Genomic DNA, 19154 nt, shown 5'->3' on the forward strand with positions numbered 1-19154 from the left:
GTATATATATGCAATTACAATTAGTCAAGTTATTATTTATTGTTATTCCAAACAAGTATTTATACAATTCATTTAGAAAATCTATGATCAAATATTTAGTATATTCATCACCGATACGAGAACACAGACGATATTGCAATTTCTATTCACTACGATTTAGGTACATCGATTGTATTCACATTCTTAATTGATAAAAGTATTTCACAAAAAATTGTGCGCAATACACCCTGTATGAAAGAATCGTAATCTCGTTACCACAATTACGACAGAAACATGCTGATTTGGCTTTTGTGCAAAGAATGCATCGATAAACCTAAAGCATTGCTTCCAGGCATTAAATTAAGGCACTTACAAACTCTACGATAATAATTATGTTAAAAAGTAGTTCGTTTCTGTAACTTAAGAAAATATCATCGGGAAATCATCATGGGAGTTATCTTTAAAAATTAATTCCTTTAAAACCCCTGTCGTATCAAATTAATCTTATTTTGATATATTAATTTGATTTTATACTTTCGCAGCTCCGAATATCATTCAAACTTGTGCCTGCCATATTTTTCTACAATCCACAAAAAGTTACTTCAAGCTCGACCAATATTTAAGCTCGTCAATTACCACCATCGTTATTCTTTCCTCGAGCAATTTGTTCTCAGTCTTCTTTTGAACATAGTAGACTTCAGTAATTACAATTTGATCGATTAATCGGAGAGGGAAAGAGAGAGACATAGATAGATAAAAATTGTTACTTTAAAAGACCAGAAGGCAAGGTACACGGTGATTCAATAGAGCCTCGGGCTTTCGCGATACCAAAGAAGGAAAGTTTCGCGACGAAATGTTTCTCCTAGAGTTGCGCGGATCCTCTCCATGCGGAGTCGAAACCACACGCGGTATCCGAGTCCGAGTCGTTGTTCTGCTGCGTCTTGGGCGCGGCGGAACTGACGGCTGTCGTGGAGATCGGTCGACGATGCATCGATTGACTCGACCGAGAAGCCTTGCCCTGAAGCAGTGGAGTGCTTGGTTGACTAGCAGCCTGATGATCTCGCGACGATCCAAAATCCTGCGCTCGTCGGCTTCTTCTCTTCTTGATGGGCGCGTACTTGGGCGGTGGCATCATCTTCTGCTCCAACTTCGTGGAAATTGGAAAAATTATTTGTCAATCGTTAATAATCTTTCTCTGATGACAGAATTACAACCCCTGGACGATATTGTACCAGCGTTTCATCGGGTTAAGCTATACATTGTAAGGCGATTCTACTATATTGGGTTGGCAACCAAGTGATTGCGAATTTTGTCAATAACATCTAATGACAAAATCCCCAATCACTTAGTAAAGTAACACACGGTTTGTGAAAGCAGCTACAGAATCGAGGAGATTGATTTTTGTTTAATCACCTTAAGTTAGTTATCCATGTAAGCGGTAGATAGCTTTCCGGAATTCTGCAAATTCTTTACTTTTTTCTACTATTTATGTATTGGTCTACTATTTTGTCTACTATTATATCTACTACTATGTATGGGTTGGCAACCAAGTGATTGCGAATTTTGTCAATAACATCTAATGACAAAATCCCCAATCACTTAGTAAAGTAACACACGGTTTATGAAAGTAGCTACAGAATCGAGGAGATTGATTTTTGTTTAATCACCTTAAGTTAGTTATCCATGTAAGCGGTAGATAGCTTTTCGGAATTCTGCATATTCTTTACTTTTTTCTACTATTTATGTATTGGTCTACTATTTTGTCTATTATTATATCTACTACTATGTATGGGTTGGCAACCAAGTGATTGCGAATTTTGTCAATAACATCTAATGACAAAATCCCCAATCACTTAGTAAAGTAACACACGGTTTATGAAAGTAGCTACAGAATCGAGGAGATTGATTTTTGTTCAATCACCTTAAGTTAGTTATCCATGTAAGCGATAGATAGTTCCCCGGAATTCTGCAAATTCTTTACTTTTTTCCACTATTCAACTTTTGTCTACTATTTTGTCTGCTATTATGTCTACTATTGTGTATGGGTTGGAAACTAAGTGATTGCTTATGTGGTATTGACAAAATCCGCAATCACTTAGTTTCCAACCCAATAATACAGCAGAGAATATCGTAAAGTAATACACGGTTTGTGAAAGCAGCTACAGAATCAGATTGATTTTTGTTTAATCACCTTAAGTTAGTTATCCATGTAAGCGGTAGATAGCTTTCCGGAATTCTGCAAATTCTTTACTTTTTTCTACTATTTATATATTGGTCTACTATTTTGTCTACTATTATATCTACTATTATGTCTATGTTGGAAACTAAGCGATTGCGGATTTTGTCAATACCACTTAATGACAAAATCCGCAATAACTTAATTGCTAACCCAATATCTCACCACTTACGTACATTACTATCTTTATTATCTATATGGAATACTTGTGCGAGTATGTATGCGAACTGTAAATGGGAAATTGTTATCGAACGAATCAACCATCTCGTATCTAAAAAACGCGCGACTTGCAGATGAATCCAATGTCATCCGAAAGAAGAAGACCGTGGTCGCGCTTACACGGTAATTTCGTCTTCTTCTACATGGAAAGCGAGCGTTAATATTAAACGAGTTGGCGATTCATCGCGTAATATTCATAATATTCAGCGATGGGGGGGTACGATGGTGGCGAGCGCTCGTCCAAGGGTTGAATAATTATAGAGGGTTAAGGAAAGGAGGGCGGGTATCGGGTAATTTTCGAGAACGCGATCGTCCCTCTTTCTCTCTTCTACCTGCACATTATCCGCCGATCCCCAGCTCTTGTGTATCTTCTCGTGGTTGCTGCTGGCGCTGCTGCTAGTTGCCACACCCAGGAACTGGCTGAACGCTTCCGTCGTACGTTTCACGCGTACGTTCAGCGAGCCAATACGCAGGAAACCAAGATCTTTCTCTGCGTGTTCAATCAATCATCGTGTTACCACGTTGTAATCATCGCCGTTGCTAAACGCTTGCCGCGCGTATACGTTGCTCGTTGCGTTTAGCTGTTTCTAAATCACCGTTCCTAAGGGAACTGTACGTGCCACTGGCAAACGGAGCAACGCAAGTGCGCGTCTGTTGCACTCGTTGCAACGCACTGCAACGTTTTACGTGTTTGAAATTTGGCTCGTGTCGCATGCATCTACCAGCGAGGGAGTCTAGGATCGAGTCCAAGGACGATCAAACAGCGGAATCTATCTTCTGGACGAGGAAGTCTCTTGGTATCGTTAATTTATTCTTCGCGTTATAGTATCATTGGTTCATCGTCAATGGTGATCCACAGCGATTACAGGAAGTATTCGACGCATCGTTGTACTTATTATACCAATTGTACACTAATTCGTTGGAACCAAGTGAACATTTCACGTTACGAAGACGAAAGATAGAACTTGACGAAGAAACGCTTCATTGAAAGAGAAGGGCGTGCTCCGATACTTGTTGTAATCGTTGTAGACGGAATGGCGTTAGAGTAAGACGAGGTTATTGTTAACGAGGAGCAAGATTTTTGTGAGATACCTAAGAGGATAATTGTTTCGAGATACGCAGACTTGTGCGAGGGATAGATGCGTCAGTTGTAAAGTGTAATTGTAGAAATTCGAAACTAGGAGTTCATCTATAAGAAAGGAGAAAATTGACGGAAGAAAGCATCGAGCCTCTGCTGTAATTTTTCGCGAGTTATGCTACGTGTATAAAGATAGTCGAGCAATGCCAATTTTCTTCGTTTCGGACATAGAATAATCCCGTGTCGGAGATCTATAAAAATATTTCGAAGTAGAAAGTGAAAATTCTACGTTACCAATACGGATCCTAATAATCTTTTCACTTTCCGTCTAAAGAATAATACTGCGAATAGAAACAAGTGGTAGTGTACCAGGTTTAGAGAAAAATGAAAAACCACTCTACCGAACACACTGTCTACTCCACAGATCGGCCCGACGCATGCACTAAACTATAGCTCCATTTAATTAGTGATCGTTCCATGCGTATTATTTCTTACCTGCATGCTTTTTCCTTGCTTTTATTTCTGAAATAAAATAGAAAATCATTTGAGACTGTCTCGTGGAGACACGACGACGCGCGCGGTCGTCGAAGAAGAGGAGTATCAAGGATTAGTAGACACGGAGTGATTATTAAAAATTATCAGAAAGCCACTAAACGACCGAACGGAATTAGTCGTCGTGGTTAGAAAACGTTAGAACGACAGCTTCTGTTGTATTTGCTGGCTGTCGATGTTGGTTAATAACGAATGGAAGAGCTGCAGGGATGCTCAGTGCTTGGTAACCACGTTGATCGATCGATATAAACGTTCAAAATTTCTAGACGAATCTATAAAAATTCTTAAAAAAATACTCTGTCGAAATTTCTTCTCTAATTAATACGTCAACTGTCATAGGAATAATCAATGACCAGCGATGTGGTAGTTGATCAAAATACTTAAATTAAAGAAACTTTAGTATTCGTAAGATTTGCGATAACTTGAACCAATTAACGCCACCTAACGTAGTATTACGTTTAACGTGATAAAGTAGCTCGTAAAATAGGCTGATTATTATCAGCGACAACGAATAAGAGAATTTATCGTACTCGTTTGAGTCAATATCAAGCTCTTGAAATTCTTGTCTTCGTCGTTAATCGTAGAAAAATATACGAAATACGTAGGCAGTCAGCCTCTGTTACAACCTGCTACGACGCTACTAAGCACTGATCATCTAAAAACAAACTTCTTCCGCGCAACCGAGCATCGAAGATGGATTCGCTCGTAAAACGATTAAACTCGTCTTTCGTACTCGACGAGCGATCGAAACAGGACGGAGATACAACCGAGAGAGTTAATCTGGTTAAAAAGTAACTCGTGTCGCTTCGTATTCGCGCGTGAAGTCGATGTTCGCCGCGAAGTCGTGCGAGCGCCTTCCGGCGCCACGGCGGGAAGTAGTCGATCTTCTCGCGTGTTTCATCGAACGGAAGATCAAAAGGGTGAGTGAACTCGCGCTGCATACAATTAACGTGTAATGATAGGACGTGTAACAAAGCGAATCTCTGTTAAAATAAAACTGACGATTATTCGATTGTCGAGATCTAGAGGTGCAACGCGTACGGAAAACGGACGTGAATGAAGGAAATCGGCAAATTTTCTCATGCTCGCGTACACATGCTTTACCATCAAACGCGTTCAACAGTGACAACAAAGAAAACACTGACGATTGTCGTTAGCCGACGATGTGGAACAGGCCTGAGTCGTTCTCGCCGCCTTACGCGATCGCCGGAGAGCATAAACGTGTAAAATGAACGAGATAAAATCGCGGCATTCAGGAACTGTTCGCATCGTCGGCTGACAGGGTTAAATCACATCGTTTCTACGGTGCTGGGAGTGTTTTCAGGTACTACTGCCACTTCGATTGATCGTTGAAACGTAATTTTCGTTCAAAGACAAATCGTTTGGAGACAACGTGAGGCGAGGATTTATGCTTGTTCACCAGTTTTATTTTCAGCCTTCTCGATACCACGTGCGTTGCGTCAAGCCTCTAGAGTATCGCAACACGAGAATACCACGCATCGATCGTTACACAAGTGTGATTTAATTACGTCGAGGCATTCGATGACAAGCGCAACGTTCAATTAATAGCAGCACGACATATCGTCAAACAATAAATAAACGAGATAAACGAAATATTTACGCGTTCGCAAACAGCCACACTTCGCGATTTTATACGCGTTTACAGTTAATTATACATGTAAAGATATCACAAAAATTATTCAGTGGTATGCGATTTGTTGAAAAAAAAAGACTGAAGCGAAGAGTCACGAGTACTGGACGTACATGATTCCATTGGAATTTCGGGAATGAACGGGTCCACCGTTTATCGAATACCGATTGAAATAGAGGAAAAAATAAAAGAGGAAAAAATAAGAGAGAAAAAAGAAAGAATATAATAAATAAAACGAAAGGATAGAAAAAAAGATATCGAAGAGTTTTCTTGCTGTCGTAGACCGTCGAGGCATCTCGATGGCGTTGAGTGTTAAAAACGCGAAGTGGACCCGCGGATTCTCCGCGCAATACTCACGTCAGCGTCGACAAAAGTGACAGTCATACGTTACTCTAAGGTGCGGCTACTTTAATCTTGCGACACAAGCGCTTTACTACTTTAGCAGAGGTGTGCTTCTGAACTTGCCTGAGCGTAGCGGCAGCAGTAATCCCTACAACAGAAGAATACTTCCAGAGCCCCGATACTCACCGAGAACAGAGGACAGAGGAGGAGAGAACCCGAAACCATTTCCTGTCGTCTATTTCGATCGCGTGGTCGTCACACGGGATACCTGTACACCTTTTACTTTTTCTTTACAGAGGCAGGATTAACGTTTAGAAGCAAGCTGGAGATGCATGCCGTGGACTCGTGCTTCCTGGTATGGTGAGTTAATTTCGATGGGACGATGGAAAAGATTATGAGATTTTGGAATATGTGGTTATCGTTGGGCGAAGGTTAGAAACAGAGGAGGAGATCGTTCGGTTAGTACGATCGTGTGATACAGCGTGATTCGATCGAATAAATTAGTTGAAATTACGTTGGTTTACGTATAAGGTGGAGCTTCTAAAAGAAAAAAAAAATATGTAAAAAGTTCTCGAATATACAAGAGTTTACTAAAATTATTTTAGATGTGTGTATGATGATGTTATCGCACATGCTTATAGCGATTTGCTTTAATAAACGTGAGAGACGAATACAATTTCTATTAATTTCCTGTTTTCGAATGATTTTGTTTCGACAAAGAGGAAATGAGTTTGGATTTTGGATATTACGACACATGTCTGATCGTCATTGTTACTGAACTTTGTTACTACGAAAAGAATGAATTTGTTAAATGATTAGAGAAATGAGTTTGTTAGGAGGAAAGGACAGAATTCTACCAAGTATAGACCAAACGTATGTGCGTGTATGTCTGTGTAAATATCTTCGTTCGAGCAAGATTTATACGGATAGACAGAGAACAAAGTAGAAATTTAATTGTTTGTAATAAAGAAGGAGGAAGAACAAGGTGTATGGTCGATGCAAACTAGTTAATGCCTCATGTAGATTACTCGCATGCTCCCTTGGAAAGAGTATGGAAACTAGGAAGCAAACGTCGCCGAGACACGGCAGGCGAATTCCTCGAGACGGACATGCGCGCGATCAAAAGAAAGCTGATAGTGAAAATAGAAGGCTTAGAAAACCGAGGCTGAACCAGAACCAAGCGCATGAAAGCAATGTAAACTGCGGTGTACCTGGTGCGGAAACCTGTAATTGCTCTATCGCGACGATTGAGCATCCGTATTTTATTACGTTGTATTTCTTCTCTCGTACGATATTTACTTAAATAAAATCGCGAATTGTCACGGATTATATGAATCAAGCTACAGCTTGAGGAAATAATTGAAAGGTATTAAATTATGAACATCCTTCCAAGGAAAATTTCCTTCTTGTAAATTACAGTTTGTAATAACATACGTAAAACTAAATTCTAGATTATTTACGTTCTCTTAAAGAGAATACTCGCGTGTCTTAAATTACGTATCAATTTTTACGAACACTACAGGCCAAAAGTATAAATGCAGAACTCTTCGTTAAAATTTATTCCGATTCGTCGAGTAGCTGGATTAATTCGGATTAGATAAATTTCTCGAATTTAATATGAGCCACGCTCTATTGTAATAATATTCGCATAATCGAGATACTTTTAGCCCGTAACATACGCTATGGTCCGAACGATTTCTATAGCGAGAAGGATTTAATCGAATCGACAGAAACGCGGGCGCTGTTTAAAATACAATCGAAGTGAGTAGGGGAATCCTCGTTAGAGGGGACACTTTCCCCACCGGGTTCGAGTGTTTGCCTCTTAATGTTGCGTAACTTTAATCGCTTCTCGTTCGGGCGACAATGGTATCTGCTCGTAGCATTGAAACGGCGCGGCACCGCGTTCCTCTCGTCCGATGCGTTTTCTCAGGCTCGCGATTAACGCGAAATTAATAGACCACCGATGTTAGCGTGATAACCGCAACGGAAAGGAAAGAGATCGACGACGATGATCATTCTCTCGGGTTTCAATGGTGAATAAAAGGAAAAGAATAAAAACGAAGGAGAACAAAAAAAAAAAAAAAAAAAGGCGACTATAAAAGTACACGGACGGGGAGGTAATTTACTCGGTGATTTGCGTAAACGTTACGAGCTTCCCTTGCGCGAATATTATGAAACTCTGACGCGTCTCATTTACGGTGCCCGCCGATAACATCACTCGATCGTTCGCTTTGATAGTGTTCGCATTTACGAGTCAATTATTGCGCTTTTACGCGGATAATAAATTGTATTTATTCTTTTCTTTTTGCTCCATCTCGCTGCTGTCCCTTTTTTTCTTTCCTTTGCATCGCTTTGAATTTCTTTGCTTCAAAGGAGCGCGGTACTTACTGCGGAAGGTGTCCTGACTGACAGCGGCCTCCTGGGAGACCAAGTATTGTCTGGCCTTCTTTCCGCTGTAGTCGCGTACCTCTTGGTTCGCACCTGTAAATATCGTGTGAAAACAAAATGCAAGAGATAATCGTGAAAACCGTACGATTCTTATACGCATCGGTCAAGAGCACTGCATTTACTATAGAATTATGATTTGTTTTCCTAAGACTGCTATCGTAGCGATAGCTTTCTAACGCATAACGCATTTAGTTCTTGTCCATTTATCGTCAATTTTTTGTACCAAGTGCAGCGATCGTTTCGCTCGCACACGAGCGCAAAGATGCTTCGGTTACGTCAGCAGCGTCGCTTACGCTTAATTACATAAGTAATTAAAAAAACTACGCGACATATGTGTCAATAGAAAGCGTTAATCCACGATTCTCAACAATAAGAACTCACCGTACACCTGAACCAACAGATTGAAGATATTCTCGTGACCGAACTGCATCGCGATGTGCAACGGCGTGTATCCCTGCAAGAGTCGAATTACGAGTCAAGCTACGATTAACCAGCAACATTTTCCACATAACCAGAATCACGTAACGAGGATCCAGTTTTTACTTGTTTGCGAGAGAAAAACTTGAGCGCACGCAACGAACTACGGGAAAACGGCTCTTCCATTGATGCGTTATCGCGACGCGGCTATTTTCTCGCCATCGAGAACGCGATGGGAGGATGACGATGGAGAAAAAATGAGGTAAAGTCAAGGTGGAGGGGACGAAGGAACGCGGAGACAATGAGGAATTAACGACGTCGTATTATGAATATCATTCGGAGCGTGCGAATTCGCGTTTCCGCGACGCAACAATATTATCTCTGTGCCGTGCCGCGTGCGTGCACGAACGAAGAGATTGAAACGCGATGCCGGGAAAACGAACCTTGCGTGCGACAGACAGATTGGCATACGCATGAACTTTCCGACTTTCATCCGGCTGTTCGGCGTGGATCTCGCCGCTGCTCTCTGCGGTTTCAACGAATTCACCGTTATCTTGCAGCATTGCCCGATAATCGTTCGCAGAATACATCTCCCTGTACGAGTTTTCCTTTGCGATGGGGCTGTTTTCGAAGATGGCTGTCTTCGATCTCTTTGGTTCTCCATAAAAACAAAGCGATGTTTCACCTTTAAATCTTTCCGGAAAGAATTTTTATCTTGGAAAAGTTGGAAAAAGTTTCGCACATTTGACTTGATGAATTATTAAATAATTTAGCATAGACGTTGACAAGTATTCTAGAATTTTTTCGAATTTCTTGAAAGCCTAGGGGTAGTAGAAGGTTAGGTTTGAATATAAACGATCCAGTTTACCGACGTAGTATAGAAAAATATAGTTACCTGATAGCATGCATAATTGAACCATTAATGTATTTTCAACCTTCAAACCAACAATTCAGAAGATGACTAAAAAACTCGAGTGAAATTACTACAGACACTGCGAATACCTACCAAGTTTCTTATCGTGGTTGCTATGTTACTTCGTAACTTGGATCGCTATAAAAGAACGGTAAACACCAGCGATTAACCCCAACCTACCACAATACGCATCTCATTATCATCGAACAGGGAATGAAAGGAAAGGTGGAACAAAAGCGACTATCGCGTCCGTCACAAGGATTATACCACTCTTCCCATGACAATGTAATCCCTCATCGTGCTCTAATAACATGTTCTTCCATGTCCCTGCTCTACAACAGTATCACCATATCCCGATACACGCGCGACAGCCAATTACGATGCAAACGATACCGAATAAACGTCTTTCGCACCCTCGTGCGTCGCGACGCGACATAACGCGCAGAGAAAAGGTGCAACGTGAATAAAAGGAGTACGCGTATGCTACAGTCCACAAGTATTCGGACACCTGGCGCAATTTTGCATGTTATATGCACAAAATAACAGTAGCAACGAATACATTGTAGAAAGTGCATCGATTTTCTCGCGTGAAAATTAAAATTATTTAATAGCCATTTTCCAAAGTTAAGCTAATACGTATAAACTGTATTATCTACTAATCTACTATCCACTAATCCACTTGTATATAATATAGTTGTCTCTGGGATAAGATCAAAGGAGAAAATCAGATTACAGGGATTCGTTCGAAACGTATCTGAAATATTTTCGCTAGATTGAAAACACTAGAACACTTACGGACGACAGTGTACACGCGTGAAATAGCGCGTAACGCGGAATCGATGGTACACGAAATTGTGTCGCGGTAGATGAAACATCGGAAGGACGTTATCTGGCAATTAGTATCGCGCGGAGGGCGGCAGGTGAAAGAGGGACCGCTTTTCCTCGGTCGCGCAGGAAGCAGCTGCCACTTTTGATCCGCTCCTTCGCCTTTACAAAGATATTAACAATACCAGCTCGAAGATCGACGCGTAGCCGACTGGCCCGATCGCCATAACCCGTTTGACTAATGCGTGCCGGTATCGAGATAGCCGCACACGCACCCAATAACGCCTATAAATTAATAATTCAGTAGCTCGCCCTTAAGATTCCAATCTTTTGAATAATTTAGCAGGCGGACTGCGTGGCCCCGAACCGAGAAAGTACCTGCGAGGAAAATAGGAAGGTGGATGTACGTTGGAGGCAACTTTCGATCTGATCAGAATTGCCCAGCATCTTAAACCTTGTGCGTTAATCTTGTTTCTATGCCGTCTTCTTTAGTTAAAATGTTCTATCTACCTCGAAATTGAAGAAAGTTAAAGTTTCCCCTTTTGTTTGCGTTTCTCGATCATGTTTTACTCAACTGTGCTTTTCCGACATTAAAATATATCGGGTTTGTTCCAATGTTACGTCGAACATTCTCTTAGAATATTACAAATCTATTTCATCTGCTACTGTCAGAGCAAATGAATGAAATATAAAAATTTGAGAATCTCAGCAGATTCTTATGGATATTGAAGTTAATCGACGATTTTGTATCGTCTGACGATCTTAATGATGGCTATATTGCAAGATCTAGTGACGGAGTCGTTGAGACGGAGTGATATATATGTATAGTTGGATAAATCGAGTCATGAAAGAAAAACAAGTACAAGTAGTGTGATTGGTGCTGCAACGTTATTACGGCTAGAATCGCGGACAGAAAATAACCGTGACACTTTCAGCTTTATAGTCTTATAGTTATTGGAACGCAACGATTATTATAAAAGAGGGGTTTAATCACAATTTGGATAAAGGAAAACATGTCACGCGGACGAGGTACAGGTTAAAAGAATTTCTCATCGGTGGAAGAAAGATCGATCGCGTCAGTCGTGGCGGGGATAAAAATTGCGCGACCTTGAAATATCGTATGCAAAGTGCAAACTCGCGACGGTGTCTCGGTGAACCGGTACTCACGAAAGCGAGCTACGAGCACGTACCGGCCGTTCACGATATGCGCTTCGATAAGTGCGACAAATTGCGCGTAATTGTGTGCGTGCACCGGTTATTATCCGGTGGAAGTGAAAATGCGGACGATCCGTAAGAGTTGCGTAGACGATGCAACGGATCTCTGTACGCACAGCCTCTCTCATAACTTCGAAACAAGATTTAAATTGTCATCGTCCAATTTCGCGTCGTTTAAATCTCCAAGATTTTCCACTAAAAGAGAGCTGCGACTAATATCCAGCAACGATTTCAGACTATTTGAAAAACCCGTATAAACCACTCTGCGCCCATACAGAGTCAGCAGTTAAAATAAACTGCGAAAACTTCGTTCGAACCATTCGATAAAGCGAACACCAGTTGCAACGTCGACAACGCGAGGAGCGATGTTTTCAAGTTACAAGCTGAACGAGACGACTAAAAAATTGAATCGACTGCCGAACGCGCCACCATAAACAGCCTCCCTCTATATACACTATATCTCTCTCAATATCGCATTCCGCAATAAACGCAGTGACAAATGCGTCGAAACCGCGATCATAGGCGAACGCCGTTTTCGAGGCGAGAGCTGCAACCCTCGGGGGTGCAGAGGTTTTCGAAAGGGGTCGAAGCCGGCTGGACGAGGGAGAAAAAGAGAGAGGCAGAGAGTTATTCGGTGGGCGCCGGCTCTAATTTATTTCACTTTAAAGTCCCCGCGTATAGGTAGGCGAAAGGCCGCGCGTTACAACGACGCCAGGAATAGAAAATGGCACGTATGGGGTAACTCGTTGGAGTCACCCTTTTTCCCCGACTCCAATAGCGTGCGACACGTGTGTCCTCGCGACAAGTGGCACGACACCCTCTGCCTTCACGCATGCTCAGTCTCTCACCCTTTTCTATTTCGTTCGTTCGCGTATACGCGCACCGTGGCTCACCCTTCCTTCTCCTCTTTATACTTTCGACGATATTTTAAAGTAGCATTGTCCCGACACGCGGAGTCACCGAGCCTCGAGACAATATCGCGTCGTCACCAGGCCCGTCTTCTCCCCCACGATCTCCACCTTCGCTTTCCAACCCTCTCGTCTTGTCTCGGTTACTCCAAAAGATTTCTTTTCGCGTTCCTGGACTCGTGTGCCTGCGCGTCCTCTTGCGCTAGGCAGAGTGTCGCCGTCCTTCTTCAGCGACAATCTTCGGGAACGGGACAGCTGCCGGCCACCAATATCACGCACGCGTATATCACCGTTGAGGATTTTCAATTTTAATATTTTCCTACATCGAGCCGCCTTTACGAGCAGCTAAATCATAACGGCCCGCCCTTGACGGCCGAGATTCCGACATTTTGTATTTCGACACCCTCGAATATTGGTTCCTATAACGCGGATCCCACCTTTTTTCTTCGCCTTTCTGCTCTCGCCGGCTGGTAGTCTCTCAGGTAGCCCTATTCTTCAACCCTCGACTTCTTGGTTGCCCTGAGTTAATTTGTAGAGAAAATGTTACACGGTCGCAAACATTGACGGATGATTTCTTAAAGATCCCTTCACGGACTTCAGACGGTAGTGCCTGAGTTAACATGATTGTGGTGTAGAGTTGGATAAATCGGCAACTGATGCAACAATGCTTTTTTAATTGGAAGGTTTTCATACTTTATAGTGATCACATATCGGAGTGCAAGAAATATATTAATAAAATTCGATATAGATTTACTACTAAATAATCACCGAGACCACGAGGTTCATCAATAACACTCAAAGAAGTATATGAATTTTTATCTACTGTTCAAGATTACTAGAAATTGAAAGAAGATTCGCGTGCATTTGGATGATCAAGTCTAGTCACTCACGACGACATTCATCATTAAGATTTCTCAGCGTCAGCTTTTATTAACAAAAGTAGTCTATTCCACTATATGATCTTCGATCTCGGGATTCTACAGGATGCGTTCGAAATGGGTCACCCGGTGTACGCGACAGATTCCGCCGGTGTCTCGAAGGTCTACCAGTGGGATCGCCATTGTCGTTGTCTGTCGTACGCCTGCAAGGATGCAGGCGCCACACGGGCGGCTTACGGTCCCCGTGGGGAACAGGCACCGTTTTTTGCAGGGATTAAATGCGAGCCGATGCCGCGATAAGCCGTAGAAAACTGCGCTGGAAGCGGTACCGGTGACAGATTACGCTCGTGACTCCGATCCGCCGTGCGCCACGTAAGATCGCTGGTAACGTCTAACGTTCGACGTTCGGTCAATCGCGAGAAGAAATGTCTCTACGAGTTTCGCCCGATATGTACGTCACCAGCTAAGATACTGTGCCAGAAAACGATCGGTTGAGGAAGGAATTAAATTGATCGTTACGATGAGTTTGGTCTATTAAAAAGTTTCTGTGTTCTTTGATGCAGAAGGGTGAGAAGTTACTTTTTACAGAAATTTGGAACGAATTGATCTATGCAAATGTCAGACTTTTGATCTTTGAATTATTTTTCGTGTAATACGAAGTCATTGGACAATGAATCTAAGAAATGTAGGATTACTTCGGAGTTTAGACAAACAGAGAAGTTTAGGTGTCTGCTTCGAATAGACACTTTCGAAATTTATTAAAATTTAACTTCATTTACTTTCATCTCAACCAAAGTTCCTCGTAGCAATCACTCTGCTCCAATCTCTCTAAGAGAAATAGAAAATTCCTGTTACGCTAGAACGACGAAGAAGCACGGTTGCTTTGACTCGAAACAGTTAGAGCAGAAGATGGGTAGGATATTACACAGCGCGAAATCGCAACGAAAAGGATACGCGACTTAAGAGTGCAGGGAGGCGGCCGGAGAGATTCGTCGTCGGTTCCCCACGGTTTTCCCTCTTTTTCATTTGCCAGAGCATTAAGCGGGCGAGGCGGCCGCTGGGATAAGCCGCAGAAAACTACGGCGAGAGTGGTGGCTGTGACAGATTACGCCGTGCGACACGATTCACCGTCTGCCGCTAAAGCCGCTGCTGGAAGGAAAAAAGAGCTGGCAGGATAGAGAATGGATCCATTCCGGAGTGGATTAGCCTGCGCCGACGTTGTTGGTACCTACACGAATACACGCGTATTTATTAAATCGAGCACTAATCCTTGAAAACAGAGATCCTGGCGTACTTCGACGGACACGGCTGTGTTTTAAAAGAATCGAATCTACAGTCCAAGAATTCTCCCTGTTTCTCCCGTTGTCTATCGCTATTGAGAGGTTCGCGGGAAAATTGATACAGGTTAGAAATTCTTTGATTCCTTTCAAATTCTATTACAAAAGTCTATATCGTCTCCAACATTTTTCTATCTATATTTTAGCTATCAATTATCCATACGAGACTATCCGTGGACTTAAAATAATTTCTTTAATTTGCAAGCTCTAAGAAGAATTTTATAAAATTTCGAAACGAGAAACACAAGACCCGATGACGGGAAAATAAACGAGCGTATCAAGTAACGAGCAGGCGGATGCGCGAACGTGCTACGGAACTTCGAAAGATTCATTGTCGAACGAATATGATCGCGATTAGATGCGATCTGCAACCATTACGCCGCTAATCGGCTTAATTGAGGCTCTTGGTGAAGAGGGAGGAGAGAGAGGGAACGGGAAGAACCTTGTGCAGCACGTAACCGTTTCCTTGCGATAAACCTGTAAAATATTCTAGTCGATCTAAAGGCTCCCATTACCTCTAAATTGAATTTCGATGAATTTCATTACATCTTTTTCGCTGTACATAGTTGTTACATATTTCTATCTTCATCGGTCTGTTTAACTAGAACGTGTGCGGTAGTTGAGCGGTGTTTGTCGCGAGCCGCTAACGAGCAACCTTCTCTCCTCTTTCTCGTTCTTTCTCTCGTTTTCTCCGTGGGTTCGTCTCTTTTCTGCCCTCCTTCTTTGCCTCGCGAAGGGCTCTCCACCTTATATAAGTCTTATAAAGAGCAAAGCGGCGGACCACACACATCCGATCCTATCTGCAGTCTTCTCTCTGTGCGCTGCGCCTACCTTTCCCTCTCTTTCCTTCCTTTCTGCCACGGGGACAAACTCTGCGCCTTTCTGCCGGCACGAAGAGACACGCGGCGCTCGCAACCCGCTTAAATGCGCATCCTACGCTCCTTTCGCACGCCGGCCACTTACAGATCACGGTAGATTCCAGAGCGATACTCTGCTCGCGATTTATTCTCAGCCAGCCTTGCCTCGCTTTTCTTTTTATCGATCTCGTTCTTTTTACCTCCCCGTTCGTCGTTATTATTTGCGCCACGCGCTGCTCGAGACACTCGCGGCAGGTGGTGAGAGACGTGGATGGATTTAGATTGCGGAAGGTTATGGAGAAAGTTTATTACTTTTTCTTTGACGTTTTCCATCGTGCGCTGATCCTTGTTACGTGTTTTAGCGATTAGATTTTGGTATGTGGAATGTTCGCAACGAATTAAAATCGAAAAGTGGATAGTAAGACTTACCCCGTTCTGTGCATCGTAGATTGGCAGAGTATCCGGAAATAGGAAAAGACAAAATTAGAAGCGATCGTCAAAGGTGCAGATGCGATAAGACTTAAAACATTTGCTGAGTTGTAGGTACATAAGTATCGAATAGCATTCTATAGGTCGTAAATTTATTCGCGATGACATCGTACGGTACTAAAAAATCCATACGGACTCCTTATAAGCCCACCTTTGCATAATATACCTTAAAAAAAGATATACTGCCGGGGAGCCTTTATGACCTGATCTAAGCATCTGACGCGATGAAACGGGCGAGAAGGACATTGTACGAATTTCAAATGAACTCTGAAGCTTAGAGATGAACCGCATTGGAGACAAAATTTATATCAAACCTTTGCGTCATTTATCTCAACAGAAACGTAAAATCTAAGATACCTATCATAAATTTTATCCGTACAGAATTTTTTTTCGCTTAGAAAATTAAAGATCGCAAGCCACGTTTCGCTACCGAACTCACCGAAGTCTCATTGACGCTCTTGATATAATCCTTGTAGGTACCCGCGATCAGCTTCACGATGTTCTCGTCGCCGTGCTTGGCCGCCCAGTGCAACGCCGTCTGCAACATCATCAACAACATGAGATAATAGATCGTACAATCTACTCATACTGCGAAATAAAATAACTCTGCGCGCGGATTATACTCGCAGAGAAACGAGACAAAACGATTAGAAAAAGGAGAGACAGCGGAGAAGGAGGCTGAACGTAAAATGGGGTGAACGTAAAAATACGCCAACGACGGAAATTTACGGGCCACGTCGCGAATATTTCGGAAAAATCGCGACGGTGGCCCGGTTGTAGACACGACGCGACCAGCTGTAGCGTATTTTCAGCCCGCGGGGCCCCGGTGAAATATTCGCGAATTAAGCAACGGCTCCCGGCCACGTCGACCGGAACGAGCTGGATGAATGGCGACGTCGGACAGCACTCGAGAGTAGAATGAGGTGGAGCACTTCGAGGGCAGTCGATCACCGGGCACGAGCTCACGAGAGAGGGAAGGACACGGTGCGACGAAACTCGACTCACGAAGACCCGAACATCTCTAGAATCGTCGTCCGGGCTCGAATTACTCCGCGTGGATGTCGAGGCGAAAAAATTCTCCACCGGAACTGGCACGGACCGCTGGATTCTTGGCTGTGATTCAGGTCGACGATATCGCTCGGTGGAAAATTTAAAGGACGTCAATCGATGGATCTTTTATATCTAGCCGCTCTTGTACAATAATTTACTATTATTTGTCATTTCTTTGCGACTAAAACGAACTTATGGAACTAACTCGTTTATTTCTTGAGAATCGAGCATTAAGCGTGTACTTATGTAATAAAATTATGATATTGTGAACAAGTGGAGTCGATCAGTTTGACTTGTGAGAAGCTCGCTCATTTACGAATCGTAACATATGCGAAATGAGACGGAGAGATGGTGAATCGCGAAGCGATCAGCGACATTGTCTTTCAATTAACTAGGAAGAGGATCATCCCGTATGAACGGTCAGAGAATTTATAGGAATGAAATTCAGGACCGAAACAAGAAGTCGAGGGAACGTTTTTCGCAAATTTCGTTTAAATTGTCCGTTTACGCTACGAGTGACACGCTGGACAAAAAGCGAGAGAGTTAGAAATAACCCGCGAGTAAAATGTAAAGAGCGCGTTTTTAAATCCAAAACAGCACGCGTCTACGAGCGGTTGAAGCGAACGCGGTCTCGTTTAAGCGTTGAGTTATATCCGGGCTGGCTTGCTTTGACATCGAGCCGTTCAAATGCCCGGCTATTTCCATATAGCGGGTTATTCCGACCAGCGGATTATTTCGAGCATATACGTTATTATTCTTTGCAAGTTAGCCGTGACGGCTCGTAAATTTAATGGCCGCGGGCAGGTCTCGCAAAAACGCGCAGACACGCGCGCGCCATTCGTCCGACCGCGCTTAAATGTCGCTGTCGCGTGGTACCTCGCGGTATCACGACGATCGCATAGCCCTGTCGATGGTCACTAAGCATTTAGTGTTTCCGTTAAACGTGTACGGAAGATAACAAAGTTATTTCACGAATAATCAGACTGCAGTGTTTCCAGCGATTTTCACATAAAAATATTCGTATAATCGATGATGCCATTCGCCTTTAAAAAAAATTTACCACGAATGAAAGCACGAAGGCTTTGAAAGCATCTTCTGCAGATATCACCGATTGACCAATGATATAGTACTGATTCTGAGTAGTGCATTACTAGATTTTGGTGCTTGTACTACTGAGAGCTTAGTACTGATCAATAGTCAGTAATGAATTACAGCTGGTGAATTACTGAGACTAGTTAGTGCTGGAACTAATAGTGGGTCCAAATAGTTACTGCAGAAATACTCACAATCGGTGGTATTGTGCGCTTCTTCGGAATTATATTTTTTAACAGACTCCAGCAGTTTTTTTCTGTAAGGGATATAATAAATTTGAAATAAAGGGAGGAAGAGAAGAAGCAAAAAGGAAAAATGAAGGAAAAAGAGAAAAAGAAACAAGATGTCCGTTGGCAAAACAACCAGGAAGAACCAGGATTATTCCGCGCGGTCCAACGTAGGGTGGCTGGTTCGCTAAGAGAGAAATATACGATCCGCGTCGGGGATATAAGCAAGCGTTCGCGGTGCTCCCAGGGACATGTATTTTAATTCCGTCAAGTCCGCGTCCCGGGGGTAGATTAAAAATAGTGTCCGGGTCTCCAGATTCGCACGCTGCCGTCATAGAAAGCCGGACGTCCACCTGATCCACACGGAGAGAGCCACTACCGTGGCTGGACCGTCTGCACCGGTACCAGAGACAACTTGCAGGCCACCTCATTAGCGGCGGA

The 19154-nt window shown here is 42.8% G+C and overlaps 1 protein-coding gene across 3 annotated transcripts; it reads right to left on the reverse strand.

Moving 5' to 3' along the window:
* Positions 1 to 14: 14 nt before the first annotated feature.
* LOC132904569 (uncharacterized) lies at positions 15 to 9005 on the reverse strand. Of its 3 annotated transcripts, none has more exons than XM_060955192.1 (5): positions 8887 to 9005; positions 8446 to 8538; positions 4008 to 4034; positions 2767 to 2924; positions 15 to 1126 (listed from the first exon to the last, which is right to left on the reverse strand). In XM_060955192.1, exons 1-5 carry the CDS (start codon positions 8933 to 8935, stop codon positions 842 to 844), a joined length of 612 nt encoding a protein of 203 aa, XP_060811175.1. In that variant the 5' UTR covers positions 8936 to 9005; the 3' UTR covers positions 15 to 841. The 3 variants fall into 3 exon arrangements, with proteins under 3 accessions (XP_060811175.1, XP_060811177.1, XP_060811176.1); XM_060955194.1 differs by having other exon boundaries at positions 4008 to 6205; positions 8887 to 8905; XM_060955193.1 differs by lacking the exon at positions 4008 to 4034.
* Between the last annotated feature and the right edge of the window lie 10149 nt (positions 9006 to 19154).

The sequence above is a fragment of the Bombus pascuorum genome, chromosome 2 (genome assembly GCF_905332965.1).
Source record: "Bombus pascuorum chromosome 2, iyBomPasc1.1, whole genome shotgun sequence".
NCBI lineage: Eukaryota > Metazoa > Arthropoda > Insecta > Hymenoptera > Apidae > Bombus > Bombus pascuorum.